Source organism: Phyllobates terribilis, unplaced genomic scaffold, assembly GCF_046119375.1.
Source record: "Phyllobates terribilis strain yellow unplaced genomic scaffold, ASM4611937v1 Scaffold_9__5_contigs__length_417890890, whole genome shotgun sequence".
Lineage (NCBI taxonomy): Eukaryota > Metazoa > Chordata > Amphibia > Anura > Dendrobatidae > Phyllobates > Phyllobates terribilis.
The window spans coordinates 397,357,884-397,374,342 of record NW_027362769.1 but is presented as its reverse complement, the minus strand read 5'-3'; the positions used below and the strand labels follow the sequence as shown (position 1 = coordinate 397,374,342).

Here is a 16,459-nt window from a genome sequence, read left to right as displayed (position 1 = left end):
TTTATTATCTCAGCTAACTCACCTATTATCTCATAGATCAGACTTATTATCTCAGCTAACTCACCTATTATCTCATAGATCAGACTTATTATCTCAGCTAACTCACCTATTATCTCATAGATCAGACTTATTATCTCAGCTAACTCTCCTATTATCGCATAGATCAGATTTATTATCTCAGCTAACTCACCTATTATCTCAGAGATCAGACTTATTATCTCAGCTAACTCACCTATTATCTCAGAGATCAGACTTATTATCTCAGCTAACTCACCTATTATCTCATAGATCAGACTTATCTCAGCTAACTCACCTATTATCTCATAGATCAGACTTATCTCAGCTAACACCTATTATCACATAGATCAGACTTATTATCTCAGCTAACTCACCTATTATCTCATAGATCAGACTTATCTCAGCTAACTCACCTATTAGCTCATAGATCAGACTTATTATCTCAGCTAACTCACCTATTATCGCATAGATCAGACTTATTATCTCAGCTAACTCACCTATTATCTCAGAGATCAGACTTATTATCTCAGCTAACTCACCTATTATCTCAGAGATCAGACTTATTATCTCAGCTAACTCACCTATTATCTCAGAGATCAGACTTATTATCTCAGATAACTCACCTATTATCTCATAGATCAGACTTATTATCTCAGCTAACTCACCTATTATCTCATAGATCAGACTTATTATCTCAGCTAACTCACCTAATTATCTCATAGATCAGACTTATTATCTCAGCTAACTCACCTATTATCTCAGAGATCAGACTTATTATCTCAGCTAACTCACCTATTATCTCAGAGATCAGACTTATTATCTCAGCTAACTCACCTATTATCTCAGAGATCAGACTTATTATTTCAGCTAACTCACTTATTATCTCAGAGATCAGACTTATTATCTCAGCTAACTCACCTATTATCTCAGATATCAGACTTATTATCTCAGCTAACTCACCTATTATCGCATAGATCAGACTTATTATCTCAGCTAACTCACCTGTTATCTCAGAGATCAGACTTATTATTTCAGCTAACTCACCTATTATCTCAGAGATCAGACTTATTATCTCAGCTAACTCACCTATTATCACCTTTAATAAGTTAGATCAGACTTATTATCTCAGCTAACTCACCTATTATCTCATAGATCAGACTTATTATCTCAGCTAACTCACCTATTATCGCATAGATCAGACTTATTATCTCAGCTAACTCACCTATTATCACCTTTAATAAGTTAGATCAGACTTATTATCTCAGCTAACTCACCTATTATCTCATAGATCAGACTTATTATCTCAGCTAACTCACCTATTATCTCATAGATCAGACTTATTATCTCAGCTAACTCACCTATTATCACATAGATCAGACTTATTATCTCAGCTAACTCACCTATTATCTGATAGATAAGACTTATTATCTCAGCTAACTCACCTATTATCTCATAGATAAGACTTATTATCTCAGCTAACTCACCTATTATCTCATAGATCAGACTTATTATCTCAGCTAATTCACCTATTATCGCATAGATCAGACTTATTATCTCAGCTAACTCACCTAATATCTCAAAGAATGGATGAATTATCACTGAAAGTGGACTTATTATCTCACAAACTAATTTTCTCCAAGCCCTGCCAATCTCAAAGAATGAACTTATTATCTCAGACACTTGCTTATTATCTCAGCGAACTGACCTCTAAGAGGACAGACAAATTCAAAGGACTGACTTGTTATCTCGGAGAGGGGACTTGTTATTTCAAAGAGCTGACCTATTATCTATGAAAACCCAACTTATCTCAAAACATGACATATAATTACAGACACTTGCTTATTATCTTAGAGAACTGACTGAGAGAACAGAGTTATTATCTCAGACATTTCCTTATTGTCTCAGAAAACCGGCATTATCTGAGAAGACAGACTAATCTGAGAGAACAGAATCAGACTTCTTATCTCAGCGAATAGAGTTATTATTTTAAAAATGCAATTATCTCAGGAAATGAACTGATTATCTAAAAAAAAAAAAATCGACTTACGTCAGAGAATGGATTGATTGTTTCAAAACACTGATGTCTTATCTTGGAAAACTTATTGCCTCAGACAACATATTTACTCTTAGAGAACAGACTTATTATCTCATAGAAAGAACTTATCATCTCAGTCACTGACTTATTACCACAGAGACAATATCTGAGAGAACAGACTTATCTCGAAGAACTGACTTATTATCTCTGAGACCAGACTTATTATCTCATAGAAAGAATTTACCATCTCAGTCACTGACTTATTACCTCAGAGACAATATCCGAGAGAACAGACTTATCTCGAAGAACTGACTTATTATCTCTGAGAACAGACTTATTATCTCATAGAAAGAACTTATCATCTCAGTCACTGACTTATTACCTCAGAGACAATATCCGAGAGAACTGACTTATCTCGAAGAACTGACTTATTATCTCTGAGAACAGACTTATTATCTCATAGAAAGAATTTACCATCTCAGTCACTGACTTATTACCTCAGAGACAATATCCGAGAGAAGAGACTTATCTCGAAGAACTGACTTATTATCTCAGAGAACAGACTTATTATCTCATAGAAAGAACTTATCATCTCAGTCACTGACTTATTACCTCAGAGACAATATCTGAGAGAACAGACTTATCTCGAAGAACTGACTTATTATCTCTGAGAACAGACTTATTATCTCATAGAAAGAACTTATCATCTCAGTCACTGACTTATTACCTCAGAGACAATATCCGAGAGAACTGATTTATCTCGAAGAACTGACTTATTATCTCTGAGAACACACTTATTATCTCATAGAAAGAACTTATCATCTCAGTCACTGACTTTTTACCTCAGAGACAATATCCGAGAGAACTGACTTATCTCGAAGAACTGACTTATTATCTCTGAGAACAGACTTATTATCTCATAAAAAGAATTTACCATCTCAGTCACTGACTTATTACCTCAGAGACAATATCCGAGAGAACAGACTTATCTTGAAGAACTGACTTATTATCTCGAAGAACTGACTTATTATCTCTGAGAACAGACTTATTATCTCAAAATATTACTGCTTTCTTCATCGGGCGCACGTTTTCAGTTGTTTCAGCCGCATTGTTCCTTCATGTTCCTGATTGTTATATCACCGAGGATAGAAGAATAAAATCATCAACGACTAAATATAAAAGTCACAATTAATTTATTTTTACAGTTTTTACGATAATTTATAATTCAGCTTAAAAATAAATAATCAGTTTAATGACATAAATAATATAAATACTCTGCGCTCGGACATAATAGAACATGGCCGCAGTCGCGGCTGGCGTCATGTGAACCTGTATATATCAACATTGTCCTGTATAAATAGTACAAAGTCCTAAGTAAAAAAAAAAAGTTACATAGCAGCGGAATGGATATAAATATAGTGCACAGGTGACGCGGGGTATCACCGATATATAAAAGTATATAAAAGCTCAAACTGCTGGATCTACTTTAAAAAAAAAACATAAAAAAATATAAAATATGAAATAAAAACGTAGTGCTCGTATTTATTACGTATCATTCCAAGCTCATTGTTTTGGAGCTCTGACTTATTATCTCATTGCCCTTGCTTATTATCTATTATCTTAGTTCTTTTTTATTTAACTCAGCCCTTGGTTATTATCCCATAGTTCTTGCTTATTATCTCAGAGATATTAAGTATTATCTCATAGCCCTCATTTTATCCCACAGCATTCGCTTTTTATCTCAAGGCTCTCACTTATTTCACAGCCTCTCGATTATAATCCCACAGGCTTTATTTATTGTTTCAGACATCTTACTTATTATGTAACAGCCCTCACTTATCATCCCATAGCCCTTGTTTATGATCTTAGTGCTCTTATTATCTCACAGCTCTCACTTATGATCTCATTATCTCAGAGATGTTACTTATTATCTCGTAATTTTTACTTATAATCCCAGAGCTCTTACGTATTGGCTAACAGCTCTCGCTTATTATCTCATAGCTCTTATTATCTCGTAGTGATTGCTTATTATCTCAGACCTGTTATTTATTATCTCATAGCCATCACTTATTGTCTCAGATCTCTTACTTATCTCAGCCCTTGCTTATTATCCCAGAGCTGTTGCTTATTACCTCATAGCCATCACTTATTGTCTTAGATCTCTTACTTATCTCAGCCCTTGATTATTATCCCAGAGCTGTTGCTTATTACTTCATAGCACTCACTTATTATCTCAGATCTCTTACTTCTCAGCCCTTGCTTATTATCTCAGAGCTCTAGTTAATTATTTAACCGCTCTCATTTATTATCTCAGAGATCTTCCATATTATCTCATAGCCCTCGCTTATCTCAGATCTCAAGTATTATATCACAGCCCTCACTTACTATCCCACAGCCTTTGCTCATTATCTTAAGAGTTCTTACTTTTTATCTCGCAGCTTTTTTATTATCCCAGAGCGCCTACTTATTAACCCTCGGCTTATTACTTTGGAGCTCTTACTTATTATCTCATAGTCCTCACTTATAATCACACAGCTCTCGTGTATTATCCCAGAGTTCTTACTTATTATCGCACAGACCTCGCTTATTACCTCACAGCACTTACTTTTTTTTATATCAAAGCCCTCGCTTATTATCTCAGAACTCTTACGTTTGATCTCAGCCCTCACTTATTATCCTACAGTCTTTGCTTAAAGTCTCAGATCTCTTACTTATTGTTTCACAGCCCTTGCTTACTCTCTCAGAGCCCTTACTTATTATCTCACAGTCCTTGCGGCATTACCTCCACACAGTAGTTGCTTGATTTTGTTTTATTACCTCTGAATTCTGACTTACTATCTCACCATAAGGACTGTGAATATTACAGTGTTCCACTACTAGAGGGTTGTTTGTGTAAGGAGCTCATAGTCAGGTCTTACACCATGCTCTACATTGTAGTACTGCAAGTGCAAGCATGCCCTGCACACTCCCTCCCTGGAGCTGGTCCAGCTGCAGTACCTTGCACAGGTGTAACGGGTTCGGATTCAGTGGAACTAGAAAGTAATTCTGGGAGTGACCTGCATTTTTCTGCAGAATTCCCCATTAGTCGGATGATGTAATCAGGTCTGCGCTACAGGAAGTGTGATTGCCAGGAAGCCCCCGCTGGGGGGATTATGGCTGCCTCACTACTGACTCACAGGAGTCTTGCACACCAGTGACATCACAGCTGCTGCTGATGACATCATAGAATGATAACATTAGCAAACAAATTTTGATACATTTAAATCACATTTCTTCTCCTACAGTCCTGGGAAGGGAAGCTTGCTGGGGCTTGTAGTCCTTATTTTTAGACCTTTACACAGAGAACATACAGACTTAACCACGTGTGAGCCTGGGACCAACAGTCAAGAGCTCGTGATTGATAAGGAGCTGCTGCCCCCTAGTGGTAGATCTGGCTAGCGCAGCGCAGAATCCACGAGGTCCTCGAATGGTCCTGATGTGACAAGTGGTGGCCGCTTTGGAGATATGTAGGATGGAGACTTATAAAGTGCTGTGTGCTTCTCTGAGACTGTATTACACTTTCCGCCTGTCATCTCCTGGACGGGCCCCGTGAAGCCTTTGCCCATCCTACAGGGTCCACCTTTGACTTCTCATACTTTAGGATATTTATGCCTTCTTTGCCACCTTCTACGGGTGGCAACAGTCCTTCCGGCCCTGCCCGGAAGTCTCTCTCTTGTTCCTTGTGGCCCTCAGTATGTCCATGTCTTTGGGAACCCTCATCAACCAGTCCTTGTACTCTCTGCACAGCACGTAGCCCCGGACCTTCCTCTTGAAGGTGTTTTCGTCTGTAGAGGTCCAGCTCAGGGGTTCGGCCAGGGTGGAAAGAGGCTGGTAGCCCAGGATGAACATGGCATCGTTGAGGTTACTGAGTAAAGCCTCGGAGGATATCTGGGCGATCTCCAGGAGCTGGTGCAGCGAGGCCGCCGATGGGTTTAGGGTCATCTGTTCATCGCGAATCAGCTGGAAGAACTCAGACATGGTGGAGAAGGCTTGTCTGGCCAGTAGAAGACGGTCACTGGGACATAGACATCTCCAGGCCCTGAAGCCCATGGCAGCGGTGGGAAGACCGTTCTCAAACCAGGAAGGGAAGCTGAAGTTATCGTCACTGAACGGAGAGCCTTGGTGTTGAAGCTGCGGGAGAGAAACACAGCGAGGACCGGGATGAGAACCAGCCAAAAGAGAGAGGGTCATAACAAGGGTCAAAGGGGGCCTCTCAAGTGTGTGTGCCAAGTTTTGACCCCTCCTCCCACTTTCCATGGTCAATTCCCCATCACTTTGTACTTCCCCATCCAAGTTCTCCCAACCAATATCAAAGAGGATGGAGCCAACCAAGGATGGGCCACTCACTCAAATTGCCCTTTAGCATGTGCATGCTCTATGGTATGTACACCCTTGCTGCAGACCTTATTTCAGAGCCCTTCCTTATTATCCCACAACCCATGCTTATCATCTCAACTCTAATCTAAGCTCTATCTTAGACCATCCATTATCATCTCAGGATCTCGCCTATTTTCTCTCATCCTACTTATTTCAGAGCCATTGCTTATTATCTCAGACCTCGTCTTATTATCACAGACCTCTTGCTTATAATCTCGGACCCTTCACTTATTATCTCAGGCCCTTGCTCCATATCTCATGGTCCTTAATCATTATCTCATAGTCCTTGATTATTATCTCAGACCGTGGCTAATTTCTTAAGAGTGATATTATTCCAAGCCTCACTTATTATCTCAAAACACTTGCTTATTATCTCATGCCCTAGTATATATTTTTCTGACACCTCACTTCATCTTAGGCTCTTGATTATTATCTGAGATCACTCAATTACTATCTCAAGCCTGTGATTAGTATCTCAGATAATTGGATTATTATCTCAGGCACATGATTATTATCTCAGATCATTTGATTATCTCAGACCCTCAATTATTATTACAGTCCCTAGCTTATTATCTTAGGCTCTCGATTATTGTCTCAGAGCCATTGTTTTTAATCTCATGCCTTTACGTATTTTCTAAGACTACTCTATCGTCTCATGCTTATTATCTCAGCTCACTCAATTATTATCTGAGATCTCTCAACTATTATCTCAGAGCCAGTGCTTATTTTCTCAGATCCTTCAATTATTGTCTCAGGCCTCGGGTAATTAATTTATTACTTATTATCCCAAGGCCTTACTTATCTTAGGTTCTCCATTATTATCTTAGGTTTCAATTTTTATCTCGGCCTTAATTTATTATCTCAGGCTTCTTATCTCAGGCCCTAGCATATTATTTCAGGTTCTTACTTGTGATCTCAGGTCCTATCATATTATATCAGCCAATTTTAACTCAGACCCATTTATGATCTCGGGCTCGCATCTATTATCTTAGACCTTAGGTTGTTATCTCAGTTTTTTTACTTGTTATCCCAGGCCCTAGCTTTTTATCTCAAATTCTTGCTATTTCAGGTCCTAGTTTATTATATCAGGTTCTTGCTTATTATCTCAGTACCTAGCTTAGTATCTTAGGTATTTACATGCTATTTCACGGGTGTTTCAGATGTAGCAGACAGTCGTTCTCAGCTGGTTGCAGAAGGTCACTTCGTTTGGCATTACAGATGCCTTCTTAAATCTGTCTTACTTTAGGACCCAGTGGCTACCTCCCTCCTTCTCTGATTGACACCCTGGCCTGGGTGTTTCAATACTTTCAGTTTGCTGCAGGGAGGTGCCGGTGATATTCACATGTTTCCTTGTGAAGGCTTGGTGCTATTGCAGTCGGCTTACTTCCTCTTTGGTGCTCTGAAGGATGTTTGTGTAGTCTCTCTGAAGTCTTCCCCAGCTAAGTTTCTCACCCCTGTGTTTGTCTCCCTTGTTGTCTTTAGTTTATAGTGGAGACTGACCAGTGCTCACCCCCCCACCTTCCCTATCCAGGGCCTAGCTCCAGGGATATACGGGGCTTAGGTTTCCTGTTCGGCGATTGGTGAGGAACCAATATAGGGTCGGTAGGGGAGACCAGGTGATATTAGTTCAGCCTAGGAGGTCTCCACTTCCCCTTTCCCTAGTGTCTGGGCTCCCTTCTCCTCATCCCTTCGTTTTGCACTTTGTCTTTCCTACACTGTGTGTGACAGTTATCTCAGGCCCTAGCTTATTAACTTGAGTTCTTGTTATCTCGGGAGTTTGATTCATTTCTCTGATCCTAGCCTATTATCTCAGGTTCTTACTTATTATCTCAGGTTCTTACCATTTTAAGCTGTAGCTAATTATCTCAGGTTCCTATAACCTCAGGCCACATATTATTAGCTTAGGTCCTTACATGTTATCTAAGGTCCTTAGTTATTATCTCAAACCCTAGCTTATTATCCTAGCTTCTTACTTGTTATCTCAGGCCCAAGCTTATTATCTTGAGTTTTTGTTATTTCAGGATCTAGCTTAATATTTCAGGTCTTTGCTTATTTTACATATTATCTCAGATTCTTACTTATTATCTCAGGCCCAGGTTATTAGCTCAGGTACTTGTTATCTTGGGATGTAGCTTACTATCTCAGGTCTTTGCTTATTATCTCAGGTTCTCACATATTATCTCAGTCCCTAGCTTATTATCTTAGGTTCTTATCTCAGACCGTCATTTATTATCTTAGATTCTTGTAATCTAAGACCTTAGCTTATTATCTCAGATCCTCATATATTATCTCAGGCTCTTACTTATCTTCTCAGGCCCTAGCTTATTATCTCAGGTACTTGTTATCCAAGGATGTAGCTTAATATCTCAGGCCATATCTTATTATCTCAGGTTCGGACCCTAACATATTATCGCAGGTCCACATATATTATCTCAGATATTTACTTCTAATCTTGGGCCTTAACTTATTATCTCAAATTTGTGTTGCCTCAGGATGTAGCTTATTATCTCAGGACCTAGCTTATTATCTTAGATTATTATTATCTCACGATGTCGTTTATTATCTTAGGTTCTTATAATCGAAGGTCTTAGCTTATTATATCAGGTCCTCACATATTATCTCAGGTTCTTATTATTTCTGGCACTATCTTATTATCTTATGTACTTGTTATCCCAGGTTGTAGCTTAGTATCTCAAGCCTTTGCCTATCATTTTAGGTTCTGACTTATTATCTCAGGCCCTAGCTTATTATCATTGGTTCTTATTATCTCAGTTTCTGATAATCTCAGGATCTAACTTAACATCTCAGTTTTATGTTTATCATCTCAGGTACTTACTTATTATTGTCAGACCCTAGCTTATTATTTTGGATTCTTGATATGACAGGATCTAACTTACTATCTCAGGTATTTGCTTATTATCTCAAATTCTCACTTATTATCTTAGGCCTTAGCTTATTATCTCAGGTTCTTATAATTGCAGGTTCTAGCTTCTTATCTTCACTGCAGGTTTTGGGGGGTTCACTTACATATGTGCTCAGCACCACAGTCGCATTGGTCTTGTATAAAGAAGCCAAACTGTTTATCCTGGTGATGATCTCTTCTCCTGATAGAGGAAGGGCGGCCGATCCGCGGTACCACGCAACGATGCCAATCGCCACGAACACTGCACCGAGAATGTAGAATATAAATATATGTACAGTTTAGCGTCTAAGACATTATGCACAGGACCACCATAGTAATAATGCACAGGACCACCATAGTAATAATACACAGGACCACCATAGTAATAATACACAGGACCACCATAGTAATAATGCACAGGACCACCATAGTAATAATGCACAGGACCACCATAGTAATAATGCACAGGACCACCATAGTAATAATACACAGGACCACCATAGTAATAATGCACAGGACCACCATAGTAATAATACACAGGACCACCATAGTAATAATGCACAGGACCACCATAGTAATAATACACAGGACCACCATAGTAATAATACACAGGACCACCATAGTAATAATACACAGGACCACCATAGTAATAATATACAGGACCACCAGAGTAATAGTGCACAGGACCACCATAGTAATAATACACAGGACCACCATAGTAATAATGTACAGGACCACCATGGTAATAATGCACAGGACCACCATAGTAATAATACACAGTACCACCATAATAATAATGCACAGTACTACCATAGTAATAATGCACAGGACCACCATAGTAATAATGCACAGGACCACCATAGTAATAATACACAGGACCACCATAGTAATAATGCACAGGACCACCATAGTAATAATACACAGGACCACCATAGTAATAATGCACAGGACCACCATAGTAATAATACACAGGACCACCATAGTAATAATACACAGGACCACCATAGTAATAATGCACAGGACCACCATAGTAATAATACACAGGACCACCATAGTAATAATACACAGGACCACCATAGTAATAATGCACAGGACCACCATAGTAATAATGCACAGTACCACCATAGTAATAATACACAGGACCACCATAGTAATAATACACAGTACCACCATAGTAATAGTGCACAGGACCACCATAGTAATAGTGCACAGGACCACCATAGTAATAATGCACAGGACCACCATAGTAATAATGCACAGGACCACCATAGTAATAATACACAGTACCACCATAGTAATAGTGTACAGGACCACCATAGTAATAATACACAGGACCACCATGGTAATAGTGCACAGGACCACCATAGTAATAATACACAGGACCACCATAGTAATAGTGCACAGGACCACCATAGTAATAATACACAGGACCACCATAGTAATAATACACAGGACCACCATAGTAATAATACACAGGACCACCATGGTAATAATGTACAGTACCAACATAGTAATAATACACAGGACCACCATAGTAATAATACACAGTACCACCATAGTAATAGTGCACAGGACCACCATAGTAATAATACACAGTACCAACATAGGAATAATACACAGGACCACCATAGTAATAATACACAGTACCAACATAGGAATAATACACAGGACCACCATAGTAATAGTGCACAGGACCACCATAGTAATAATGCACAGTACCACCATGTCTGTAGTAAGCGCGGTACCACCATGTCTGTAGTAAGCGCGGTACCGCCATGTCATTAGTAAGCGCGGTACCGACATGTCTGTAGTAAGCGCAGTACCGCCATGTCTGTAGTAAGCGCAGTACCGCCATGTCTGTAGTAAGTGCAGTACCAGCATGTCTGTAGTAAGCGCAGTACCGCCATGTCTGTAGTAAGCGCAGTACCACCATGTCTGTAGTAAGCGCAGTACCGCCATGTCAGTAGTAAGCGCGGTACCGCCATGTCTGTAGTAAGCGCGGTACCGCCATGTCATTAGTAAGCGCGGTACCGCCATGTCTGTAGTAAGCGCAGTACCGCCATGTCTGTAGTAAGCGCGGTACCGCCATGTCATTAGTAAGCGCAGTACCGACATGTCTGTAGTAAGCGCAGTACCGACATGTCTGTAGTAAGCGCAGTACCGCCATGTCTGTAGTAAGCGCAGTACCGCCATGTCTGTAGTAAGCGCGGTACCGCCATGTCATTAGTAAGCGCAGTACCGCCATGTCTGTAGTAAGCGCAGTACCGCCATGTCTGTAGTAAGCGCAGTACCGCCATGTCTGTAGTAAGCGCAGTACCGCCATGTCTGTAGTAAGCGCGGTACCGCCATGTCATTAGTAAGCGCAGTACCGCCATGTCTGTAGTAAGCGCAGTACCACCATGTCTGTAGTAAGCGCAGTACTGCCATGTCTGTAGTAAGCGCAGTACCATGTCTGTAGTAAGCGCAGTACCGCCATGTCTGTAGTAAGCGCGGTACCGCCATGTCTGTAGTAAGCGCAGTACCGCCATGTCTGTAGTAAGCGCGGTACCGCCATGTCATTAGTAAGCGCAGTACCGCCATGTCTGTAGTAAGCGCAGTACCGCCATGTCTGTAGTAAGCGCAGTACCACCATGTCTGTAGTAAGCGCAGTACCGCCATGTCTGTAGTAAGCGCGGTACCGCCATGTCTGTAGTAAGCGCGGTACCGCCATGTCATTAGTAAGCGCAGTACCGCCATGTCTGTAGTAAGCGCGGTACCGCCATGTCATTAGTAAGCGCAGTACCGCCATGTCTGTAGTAAGTGCAGTACCAGCATGTCTGTAGTAAGCGCAGTACCGCCATGTCTGTAGTAAGCGCAGTACCACCATGTCTGTAGTAAGCGCAGTACCGACATGTCTGTAGTAAGCGCAGTACCGCCATGTCTGTAGTAAGCGCGGTACCGCCATGTCTGTAGTAAGCGCGGTACCGCCATGTCTGTAGTAAGCGCGGTACCGCCATGTCTGTAGTAAGCGCGGTACCGCCATGTCTGTAGTAAGCGCAGTACCGCCATGTCTGTAGTAAGCGCAGTACCGCCATGTCTGTAGTAAGCGCGGTACCGCCATGTCTGTAGTAAGCGCGGTACCGCCATGTCTGTAGTAAGCGCGGTACCGCCATGTCTGTAGTAAGCGCAGTACCGCCATGTCTGTAGTAAGCGCAGTACCGCCATGTCTGTAGTAAGCGCAGTACCGCCATGTCTGTAGTAAGCGCAGTACCACCATGTCTGTAGTAAGCGCAGTACCGCCATGTCTGTAGTAAGCGCGGTACCGCCATGTCATTAGTAAGCGCAGTACCGCCATGTCTGTAGTAAGCGCGGTACCGCCATGTCATTAGTAAGCGCAGTACCGCCATGTCTGTAGTAAGTGCAGTACCAGCATGTCTGTAGTAAGCGCAGTACCGCCATGTCTGTAGTAAGCGCAGTACCACCATGTCTGTAGTAAGCGCAGTACCGACATGTCTGTAGCAAGCGCAGTACCGCCATGTCTGTAGTAAGCGCAGTACCGCCATGTCTGTAGTAAGCGCGGTACCGCCATGTCTGTAGTAAGCGCAGTACCGCCATCTCTGTAGTAAGCGCAGTACCGCCATCTCTGTAGTAAGCGCAGTACCGCCATGTCTGTAGTAAGCGCGGTACCGCCATGTCTGTAGTAAGCGCGGTACCGCCATGTCAGTAGTAAGCGCAGTACCGCCATGTCTGTAGTAAGCGCGGTACCGCCATGTCTGTAGTAAGCGCGGTACCGCCATGTCAGTAGTAAGCGCGGTACCGCCATGTCTGTAGTAAGCGCAGTACCGCCATGTCTGTAGTAAACGCGGTACCGCCATGTCAGTAGTAAGAGCGGTACCGCCATGTCTGTAGTAAGCGCAGTACCGCCATGTCTGTAGTAAGCGCAGTACCGCCATGTCTGTAGTAAGCGCAGTACCACCATGTCTGTAGTAAGCGCAGTACCACCATGTCTGTAGTAAGCGCAGTACCGCCATGTCTGTAGTAAGCGCAGTACCGCCATGTCTGTAGTAAGCGCAGTACCGCCATGTCTGTAGTAAGCGCAGTACCGCCATGTCTGTAGTAAGCGCAGTACCGCCATGTCTGTAGTAAGCGCAGTACCACCATGTCTGTAGTAAGCGCGGTACCGCCATGTCTGTAGTAAGCGCGGTACCGCCATGTCTGTAGTAAGCGCAGTACCACCATGTCTGTAGTAAGCGCGGTACCGCCATGTCTGTAGTAAGCGCGGTACCACCATGTCTGTAGTAAGCGCAGTACCGCCATGTCTGTAGTAAGCGCAGTACCGCCATGTCTGTAGTAAGCGCGGTACCGCCATGTCTGTAGTAAGCGCGGTACCGCCATGTCTGTAGTAAGCGCAGTACCACCATGTCTGTAGTAAGCGCAGTACCACCATGTCTGTAGTAAGTGCAGTACCACCATGTCTGTAGTAAGCGCGGTACCGCCATGTCTGTAGTAAGCGCAGTACCGCCATGTCTGTAGTAAGCGCAGTACCACCATGTCTGTAGTAAGCGCGGTACCACCATGTCTGTAGTAAGCGCGGTACCACCATGTCTGTAGTAAGCGCGGTACCGCCATGTCTGTAGTAAGCGCGGTACCGCCATGTCTGTAGTAAGCGCAGTACCGCCATGTCTGTAGTAAGCGCAGTACCGCCATGTCTGTAGTAAGCGCAGTACCACCATGTCTGTAGTAAGCGCAGTACCGCCATGTCTGTAGTAAGCGCGGTACCGCCATGTCTGTAGTAAGCGCAGTACCACCATGTCTGTAGTAAGCGCGGTACCACCATGTCTGTAGTAAGCGCAGTACCACCATGTCTGTAGTAAGCGCAGTACCGCCATGTCTGTAGTAAGCGCGGTACCGCCATGTCTGTAGTAAGCGCGGTACAGCCATGTCTGTAGTAAGCGCGGTACCGCCATGTCTGTAGTAAGCGCGGTACAGCCATGTCTGTAGTAAGCGCAGTACCGCCATGTCTGTAGTAAGCGCGGTACCGCCATGTCTGTAGTAAGCGCGGTACCGCCATGTCTGTAGTAAGCGCAGTACCGCCATGTCTGTAGTAAGCGCAGTGCCGCCATGTCTGTAGTAAGCGCAGTACCGCCATGTCTGTAGTAAGCGCGGTACCGCCATGTCTGTAGTAAGCGCGGTACCGCCATGTCTGTAGTAAGCGCGGTACCGCCATGTCTGTAGTAAGCGCGGTACCGCCATGTCTGTAGTAAGCGCGGTACCGCCATGTCTGTAGTAAGCGCGGTACCGCCATGTCTGTAGTAAGCGCAGTACCACCATGTCTGTAGTAAGCGCGGTACCACCATGTCTGTAGTAAGCGCAGTACCACCATGTCTGTAGTAAGCGCAGTACCGCCATGTCTGTAGTAAGCGCAGTACCGCCATGTCTGTAGTAAGCGCGGTACAGCCATGTCTGTAGTAAGCGCGGTACCGCCATGTCTGTAGTAAGCGCGGTACAGCCATGTCTGTAGTAAGCGCAGTACCGCCATGTCTGTAGTAAGCGCAGTACCGCCATGTCTGTAGTAAGCGCGGTACCGCCATGTCTGTAGTAAGCGCAGTACCGCCATGTCTGTAGTAAGCGCAGTACCGCCATGTCTGTAGTAAGCGCAGTACCACCATGTCTGTAGTAAGCGCGGTACCACCATGTCTGTAGTAAGCGCGGTACCGCCATGTCTGTAGTAAGCGCAGTACCGCCATGTCTGTAGTAAGCGCAGTACCACCATGTCTGTAGTAAGCGCGGTACCACCATGTCTGTAGTAAGCGCGGTACCGCCATGTCATTAGTAAGCGCGGTACCGCCATGTCTGTAGTAAGCGCGGTACCGCCATGTCTGTAGTAAGCGCGGTACCGCCATGTCTGTAGTAAGCGCAGTACCGCCATGTCTGTAGTAAGCGCAGTACCGCCATGTCTGTAGTAAGCGCGGTACCGCCATGTCTGTAGTAAGCGCGGTACCGCCATGTCTGTAGTAAGCGCGGTACCGCCATGTCAGTAGTAAGCGCGGTACCACCATGTCTGTAGTAAGCGCGGTACCGCCATGTCTGTAGTAAGCGCAGTACCGCCATGTCTGTAGTAAGCGCAGTACCACCATGTCTGTAGTAAGCGCAGTACCGCCATGTCTGTAGTAAGCGCAGTACCACCATGTCTGTAGTAAGCGCAGTACCGCCATGTCAGTAGTAAGCGCGGTACCGCCATGTCTGTAGTAAGCGCAGTACCGCCATGTCTGTAGTAAGCGCAGTACCGCCATGTCTGTAGTAAGCGCAGTACCGTCATGTCTGTAGTAAGCGCGGTACCGCCATGTCTGTAGTAAGCGCAGTACCGCCATGTCTGTAGTAAGCGCAGTACCGTCATGTCTGTAGTAAGCGCAGTACCGCCATGTCTGTAGTAAGCGCGGTACCGCCATGTCAGTAGTAAGCGCAGTACCACCATGTCTGTAGTAAGCGCGGTACCACCACTTTCATTCATACTCTCAGTGTGGAGATGGGACTCACCTGCCCCTGCCAGCATCCTGCATCAGCTCCCTGTACCAGTGCTCCACCTGCCCTGCGGGTGAGCGGCCTTTATACCTGTCCCCTCCACCCCCCATGTCCTTTTCCCGGTGTAGTAATCTGTAGACGTCACACACCCCCTGCCGTGCTGCCTCAGAAAGGAATCCCCATTCTCCGCTCCTCGGCTGTGATTCCTGCTTCCTTCTAAGAAATCCAGGAGGAGGAGGAGAGTTGGGCGCTGACTCGAGGGGAAGGTATGTACAGGGGGCGGCGAGGTGTCCCATCCAAAGAAGCCCAAATACACCTGACTAGTGACTCGTGGCCCCCTCGCCAGCCCTCACCCCCCAGAGCCGTCACCTCGCTGACGGAAGTGGTGCCAAGACAATGAAGCGTTGCAGGAGTTGGGTTACCATCCTTCACCCCCCTTAGAGGTATTATATGAGTCGCCCGCCTTCCCCTCCCAGGGATTTGGCACAAACCTGGTGTAAAACACACGTACACACGTGAAACATGTAATTACACTTCATGCCTGACGTCCCGTGAATCGCTACCTGATACCGGCAGGTGATAAGTGC

At 43.9% G+C, this 16,459-nt stretch overlaps 1 protein-coding gene across 1 annotated transcript; it reads right to left on the bottom strand.

Annotated features, from left to right (window-relative positions):
- Positions 1-3,306: 3,306 nt before the first annotated feature.
- On the bottom strand, positions 3,307-16,174 carry LOC141161256 (cardiotrophin-2-like). Its single transcript, XM_073646040.1, has 3 exons — positions 15,888-16,174; positions 9,497-9,633; positions 3,307-6,223 (listed from the first exon to the last, which is right to left on the bottom strand). Exons 1-3 carry the CDS (start codon positions 15,901-15,903, stop codon positions 5,720-5,722), a joined length of 657 nt encoding a protein of 218 aa, XP_073502141.1. The 5' UTR covers positions 15,904-16,174; the 3' UTR covers positions 3,307-5,719.
- Positions 16,175-16,459: the final 285 nt, after the last annotated feature.